This window comes from Fukomys damarensis, unplaced genomic scaffold, assembly GCF_012274545.1.
Source record: "Fukomys damarensis isolate Sample0158 unplaced genomic scaffold, DMR_v1.0_HiC HiC_scaffold_39, whole genome shotgun sequence".
Taxonomy (NCBI): Eukaryota; Metazoa; Chordata; class Mammalia; order Rodentia; family Bathyergidae; genus Fukomys; species Fukomys damarensis.
This window is the reverse complement of record NW_022900951.1, coordinates 11,940,944-11,948,954: the sequence shown is the minus strand read 5'-3', so window position 1 is coordinate 11,948,954 and position 8,011 is coordinate 11,940,944. Positions and strand designations below refer to the sequence as shown.

General features: G+C 38.1%; 1 protein-coding gene across 1 annotated transcript in view; it reads left to right on the top strand.

Annotated features, from left to right (window-relative positions):
• Positions 1–8,011, top strand: part of Ace2 (angiotensin I converting enzyme 2) — a 52,790-nt gene that overhangs the window by 22,948 nt on the left and 21,831 nt on the right. Inside the window, exon 8 of the mRNA XM_010645175.3 lies at positions 6,400–6,569. Within this exon, the coding sequence (XP_010643477.1) occupies positions 6,400–6,569 (170 nt within the window). The remainder of the gene's footprint in view (positions 1–6,399; positions 6,570–8,011) is intronic.

Genomic DNA, 8,011 nt, shown 5'->3' with positions numbered 1-8,011 from the left:
AGAGAGAGAGAGAGAGAGAGAGAGAGAGAGAGAGGAGGAAGAAGCAGAAGAAGAGAGAGAACAAAGAAAGGAAGGTCCTTTTATCAGTTTTGGGGTGGGCTATTGCTTATTTATGAGGAGTGAGCTACTTTTAACCTATCACAGGCCAGATTGCTTTTATGGGCCCAGTCCTGCAGACACAGGTTTCAACTTCCTGGACCACTGTGGCCTTGTGGGGGAGGGAAACCAGAGATAAGGGCATGAGGTCATTTTAGGAGCCAAGATGTACCAGGAAAATACAGCCTGTGAGGCGGCGTCACAGCATACTTTAACATGATCAATTCCCTAACACCTTGAATAACAAGTGTGGTACTGATTTTTTTGCGAGGTTTTAAACATAGAAAAGATCTGAGTTTTCCTTTAAGCAATAAGAAATAGCAACTGGTTGGCAGTACACTTTCCAAAGTTAAGTAATCATTCAGTGAATAGTAAAAAACCCCAAGAATATCATTAGAAGATTTTTTCATGTTAAAAATCATTGTTGGAAAAAAAAAAAAAAGGGGCCGGGGATTTGACTCAGTGGTTCTGCTGCCTGCCTCATAAGCGTAAGGACCCGAGTTTGATCCCTGGTACCAAAAAAGAAAAAAAAAAGAAATCATTGTTTAAACCATGACAAGAATATTTAAAATCACCCTTTTCTTGCCATCTTTAAAACATACAGTACAGTTACATTCATCATTGGGATTTTGTACCTTTACATGACAGGTCTTGGTTCCCATTTTTTCCCCACACCCCTGCCCTCCTTTCACCCCCTCTTTTCTCTTATTTCCTTTCCCCTACCCTTCCCTCTTCCCCTACACCTTTAGCCCTTTTCTTCCTACTTCACATTATCAGTTATACAATTTGGATCTTATTTACACATTTAGTTTGTCACACCAGAGAAATGATTCGGTATTTACACATGTGTGTTCTACTTATTTCACTTAAGAGTATGTCCTCAATATTCACCCATTTTTGTATAAATGACTCTGTTTTCTTATTCTTTATGGCTGAGTACTACTCTGTGTTATAGAAAAACCACATCTTTATCCAGTCTCCAGTTGATGGGCAATTGGGCAGTTTCCAGGTTTTAGCTATTACAAATTGCCACTATAAACATGGGTGCACATATGGTGTGATTCTCTGTGGTATGATTCTTTTAATTCTTTTGTAAAGATACCCAACAGAAGGATGGCTGGGTTAAATGGAACCTCTAATCCTAGTTCTTTGAGGTATCTTCATATTGATTTTGACGGTGGTTGCACCATTCTGCACTCCCACCAACCATGGAGGAGGGTTCCTTTCTCCCCACAACCCCGCCAACATTTGTTATTCTGTGATTTCTTGATAGCAGCCATTCTTTGTGGGGTGAGGTGGAATCTCAGTGTTGTTTTCATCTGCATCTTTGAATGACCAGTGATGTTGAACATTTTTTCACATATTTATTTGCTGCTTTTACTTCTTTGTCTGAGAAATGTCTGTTCATTTCAGACGTCCATTTTTTAATTGGGTCTTTATATTTGGATGGCCTGATTTTTTGAGTTCTTTATATATTCTAGATAATAGTCCTTTGTCTGAGGAGCAGCTGGTAAAATTTTTTTCCCCACATTGTAGGTTGTCTCTTAGTTCTGTTTGTGATTTGTTCATAAAATCTTTTCCTATGCTAATGTCTTTGAGAGTTCTACATAACTTATCTCCAGGAAGTTTAGTATTTCTGTTAATATTTAGATCTTTAATCCATTTGGATTTTAGTTTAATGCATGGTGAAAGATAAGGGTCTAGTTTTAATCTTTGGCAAGTTGAAATCCAGTTTTCCAACACTGGATTTATTATTAAAGAGGCTTTCTTTCCTCCAGTGAGGATGGTTGGCTCCTTTGTCAAAGATGAGTTAGCTGAGTACATCTGGAGTAGTTTCTATATGTTCCAATGTAATCCACTGATCCTCAGATCTTTTTCTTTGCAGTACCATGCTGTTTTTATCACAGTGGCTTTGTAGTATATTTTCAAATTGGGAATTGTTATACCAGCTACCATATCTCTGATGCCTAGGATGGCTTTTGCTATTCTAGGTCTCTTCTGGTTCCAAATGAATTTTTGAATTGCTTTCTCTAGCTCTGTGAAATGTACTGTTGGGATTTCAATTGGGATTACATTGAATCTGTATACAGTTTTGGTAGTATGACCATTTTCACTATGTTGATTCTTCCTACCTAGGAGCAGGAAATATCGTTCCATTTTCTTATTTCCTCTTTGATCTCTTTTTTCAGGGTGCTGTAGTTTTTAGTGTAGAAGTCTTTTGTTTCCTTAGTTAGATCGATTCCTAGATACTTCATTTTTTTTGAATGCTACTGTGAAAGGAATTGTTTCCCTAATTTCTCTCTCAGTGAGTCTGTTAATTGTGTCCAAGAAGGCTACTGATTTTTGATTGCTGACCTTGTATCCAGCTACTTTGCTGAAAGTTTCAATTAAGTCTAGAAGTCTTTTGGCGGAGTTTTTTGGGTCTTCTATGTAGAGTATCATATCAGCAAATAATGATAGTTTAACTTCTTCCTTTCCTATCTTTATTGCTTCAATTTCTTTCTCATGTCTAATTGCTTTGGCTAATGTTTCCAGAACTATATTGAACAGGTGTGGTGATAGTGGACATCCTTGTCTTGTTCTTGATTTTAGCATGAAGGTTTTCAGTTTTGGGCCACAATATGATGTTGGCTCTTGGTTTGTCATAGAGAGCCTTTATCAGGATGAGATAAAGACCATCTATTCCAATTTTCTGCGGGGTCTTTTTAAATCATCAATGGATATTGAATTTTGTCAAATGCTTTTTCTGCATCTATTGAGATGATCATATGGTTTTTGTCCTTCACTCTATTAATGTAGTGTATTACATTTATTGATTTACATATGTTGAACCATCCTTGCATCCCTTGGATAAATCCGACTTGGTGAGGGTGTATGATCTTCTTGATGACCCTCTGTATTCTGCTTGCCAATATCTTATTGAGGATTTTTGCATTATGTTCATCAGGGAGATTGGCCTGTAGTTGTCTTTTTTCAGTGGCTCTTTCCTTGGTTTTGGAATATTGCCATCTTTTTGGGGGGATACCAGGTGGGGTTGGTGGGATCAAACTCAGGACCTTGTGCTTCTGAGGCAGGTGGTGGTACCACTGAGCTAAATCCCCAGCTCTTTTTCTTGCCATCTTCATATAATTATTTAAATTCTATGTGCTCCTTTTCATTGATCAAATCATATTAAAATTTTAGTTATGTATTTGTCTTTAGTTAAATTTTATATTTTTGTGAAGAATTAACAATATTTTATTTGCCTTATGAAGTTTCTTCAGATGATCATACAGTAATTCTCTTTTTACTATTAAACCTTTTCTAGTTGATAGTTTTAAATCTATAACTAGCAATGTAGTGAGTATCTTCACATATTTTCCTGCGGAAAGTCCATAGCAGAATAAAAACTTGAATCTTCAAAGTTCTCTGAACTCTTGCAGCTTTCTAGCAGTATTTTGCAAAGCTATACAGCAATCAAAAGAGCATAGTTTTGGCATTGAAGTACACACACTGAGTAATGAAAGAGAGCTTAGAAATAAACCCATACATCTACAGCCAACTGAATTTTGACAAAGTACTACAAACATGCATTGGAAAAGGCAGTCTTCTCGCCAAATGGTTCTGCGAAAATTGGGTATCCACATGTGGAGGAATGAAACTAGACCTCTTTCTCACCAGTTCTAAAAGTCAACTCAAAGTGGATTAAAGTCTTAAATGTGAGACCTGGAACTCTGAAATTAGTAGAAGAAAACATAGGAAAAATGCTTTAGGACATTGGAATCAACAAATATATTTGGATAAGGGCCCAAGAGCACAGGAAACAAGCAAAATAATAGATAAACAGTATTACATCAAACTGAAAAGCTGTTGTACAGCAAAGGAAACAACAGAGTGGAGAGACAGCTCACAGAATGGGAAAGAATATTTGGAAACTATACATCTGATAATGGGTTGATATCTAGAATATATAAGGAACTCTAAAAACTCAATAGCAGAAACAAAAGCCACACAAATAACCTGACTGAAAATGGGCAAGAGATGTAAATTAGACATTTCTTAAAAGAAGACATACAAGTGGGCACCAGCTATGGGAAAAATGTTCAACATCGCTAATCATCAGCACCTTGAGCTGATTTCAGTAAGAATGGCTATTATAAAAACCCCAAAGATCCTGAGGATACCAAGTGCTGGTGAGGATGTGAAGCAAAGGGATCTCTTGGACACTCCTGTTGGGAATGAACATTAGTACAGTCATTACAGAAGGCAGTATGACGCTCCCTTAAAAAATTAGAAATAACACCTACCATAGGATCCAGCAGTCTCACTATTGGGGATATACCCAAAGACAATGAATAAGTATGTTGAAGAGACATGTGCATTTCCTTGTTTATTGCAACACTATTCATAATAGCCAAAAAATAGAAACAACCTACATTTCCACCAACTGATGGCTGGATAACGAAAATGTGGCACACGAACACAATTGAATACTATTAATCCATAAAAGGAATACATTTTGTGCATTTGCAACAACATACATGGAACTGAATATCCTTATATTAAGAAAAATAAATCAGGCACAGAAAGACATGTACCACATGCTCTCACTCATATGTGAAAGCTAAAAAAGTTGGTCTCTTAGAAACTGAGACTAGAATTATGGTGACCAGAGGCTGCAGAGTGGATGAGAGAGGGGGATGTGGACTAAGTTATAGTTAGATTGGAGTAAGAAGTTCTGGTGTGCTATTGTATGACATACTGTCATACAGTCATTATTTAAATAGTTATGCAGTTATTATTTAAATATAATAGACAACAATAATGTACTGTATATTTCAAAAAGCTATATGAAAAGATGAAATATTTTTACCATAGCACAATGGTATTTGGGGAGATAGCTATGTTTACCCTGATGTGAACATCATATAATGTTGTACTGAAACATCACATGGCACCCCCAGATATATGTATACTTTTTTTTGTGTCAGTTAAACAGTAATTTAAATTAAGATAAAGAATGTTGGAAGAAAAGTGCTAAAGGTGTAGGGAAAATGGGAAGGGTAGGGGAATGGTAATAAGGGAAGAGAAAAAATATGAGAAAATGAAAAAATGGAAATAAAGTGCTTGTAAATGGGGAGGGGAGGAGGGGGTGAAGGGAGGGCGTGGACAAGGGGAAAAAAATGACAACCAAGACCTGTCATGTAAAGGTACAAGATCCCAATAATGAACATAATTGTATTGTGTACCTTAAATGTACCAATAAACTCAATAAAAGAAAAAAAAAGATAAAGAATGTCATACTCATCGATACAACTGCCTGATATTAACTTTTAAAAAGGCTAATAACCAAAAAAAATCTCATAATTACCCTTTCTAGTTTTTATTTCCAGGGTTGACATAGAAGATAAACTGAAATTGACTGATGTTCAAGTTTTCTTTGTTACTAAAAGTGATTCATGAACTACCTGCTGATTACACAAACTTTGTTTGCCTTATGTGGGCCTTATTTCCTAAGCAAGCTAGCTCATCTCCTGTGATATTAGTTTCAAGGAGACTTTGCTCGGTGGCAGATACTGATGGCCAAAATAGTCTGAATGTTTAGACTTCATGCACATCATGAAGTCAAGGGCCAATTTTTCATAGCCTTTTAGGCCACATCTGGGCCTTTTTTATTCCAAAAGCCCATGCTTTCATGCCTGCCTACCTTATTGTCTGTGTCTTCTACCACTCCTAAAATAAGGCTGCGACCCCTGGAGGAACTCAAGCAATGACAGTTGGTTTGAGTTGAATGGTATTTATCAAATAGAAGGTAAATGTGTTTTATGTTTGCACTTAGAATATCAATAAGAAAGAAAAAATACACATTATCTCACCCAGTCTACGGTTAATATTTTCATGTGCAGTATTTCCCCATTAAGATGAAGACCATATGAGTGTTTTATATATTTTATTTTTTCATTTACTATTACATTGTATTTCATAATACCAGTGAAAATTATTCAAATATAATCTGGGCAGCTGCACAATTTCCATTCTCCAAAGAGATCATTATTTATTTAACCATTCTGGTGGTTGTTTCCAGTTTTTCCCTATTAAAAACCATGTTCACTGTAATTCTTTGACCTACTTTCTGATAATTTCCTAGATTAGTTCCCTAGAGACAGGATTACTGGGACAAAGAGTGTAAACATTAAAAAGCTGTCCATACATGTTGTCAAACTGCTGTTTGGATAGATTATGTTGATGTGTATATCCAACAGAAAGAATGCTGTTATTTTAATGCTATAATTAAATACTGTTCTCCCCGCTTCCTCCACGCAGTTCTGGGATGCAGAGAAGATATTCAAGGAAGCTGAGCAGTTCTTTGTGTCCGTTGGCCTTCCTCATATGACTCAAGGATTCTGGCAAAACTCCATGCTAACTGAGCCAGGAGATGGCCGCAAAGTGGTCTGCCATCCCACAGCTTGGGACCTGGGGAAGAATGACTTCAGGTAGTTGAGCTGATACTGACAGAGCAGATATGGGAGACAGTGAAGCCAGGGAGTCCTTCTCTGCTTCTCTGAGCATAGAAATGAGAAGTTAACTCTCCTTGAACTGAGGCTGGGTGTCTATAAAAGCATCTCTGGGGTTTCCTGAGGATAGAGCATTAACAGGTGGCCCTAACTGAACCTGTACATAATCTGCCTCATTTTGAAATACTATATGCCCATTAGAGTTGTATGGGCATGGGGTTGGTGGTGCCACCGTTATGAAAACTTTGGAGCGGAGAATTACGTAACATGGGATGACTCAGACATTAATCTTTTCTGTGATTCTTTCTTAGGAGAAAGATAGCAGAAGTGAATACAAAGCTGGGTAAAAGGGAGAAAGTGGTGCATGTCATAAGCAAGACACAGAGTGCTTTATGAGATACGGGAATAAAATTGACCACACCTGCAATAGGAGATAGGATCAGACAGGGCTTTGGGGGTGGCACTGGAATTTGGCTTAAAATGCAAAAAGGTCTTGGACAAGTGAGTGGGAGGACTCCAGGCTGGGATAAGAGCAGGATCAGATGTAGACAGGCAGGATGTGGTGGATACACTGGAGTCAGTAAGTTAAACTAGACTAATAATATGTAAAGCAAAGTCTGTGTGATGTGGCAGAATGAGAAGAAGCTTTAGAATCCTAGGTGTGTCATTTGATGACTAGACAACCTTGGACTAAGTATTTGACTTTCCCGGGTTTCAGTCTCCTTCTCTATGAAGCAGAGCAGTAATTCCCAGGAGGCAGGTTTGTAGGCATCTTAGGTTGGATTTCCTATATTGAATGGAGATTTTTGTATAAGGGCTTTGTTGGGAGAGAGCTCTGCAGCAAAGGGGAATGAGGTAAACAGGCTGGGGCTGGAAAAAGAGGTAAGTAAGGATACCGTCTGTGCTGGAGACTTGGCCTCAGCCTGATCCCATGAGCCCCTGGAGCTTGGTTTGAACCAGAGTTGGTCACACTTGAAGATAAGGAGGCTGGCCTTTTACACTCTCTACTAGTCATTGCCTACGGATTCCCCAAAGTATGGGGAGACAACCTCCTGCTTGAGGTACTTCCAATTTGGCCAAAGCATTAAAGAAGAAAGCAGCTGTTGGTCCTTGTTAGGTATGGCTTGGACAGCTGCAGGGAGGGGTGCTGGATCTCTGCCTGGTGAAGGCGATCTGGGCAGAGCCCCATCAGTATACAGTAGGAATTGGCCGCCTGTTTCTGCAGAGAGCCAGAGAGTAGCGTGTAGGCTATGAAAGTCCTTGCAACTACTACTCAAACTCATGAAAGCATCCACAGACAATCCGTCAATAAATGAGCCTGGCTGTGTTCCAATTAACTTTTATTTAGAAAAACAGCAGTCCCTAGTTTACTAACCCCAGTACTAGAAACAGGCTTAAGAATGATATACATATATATATAT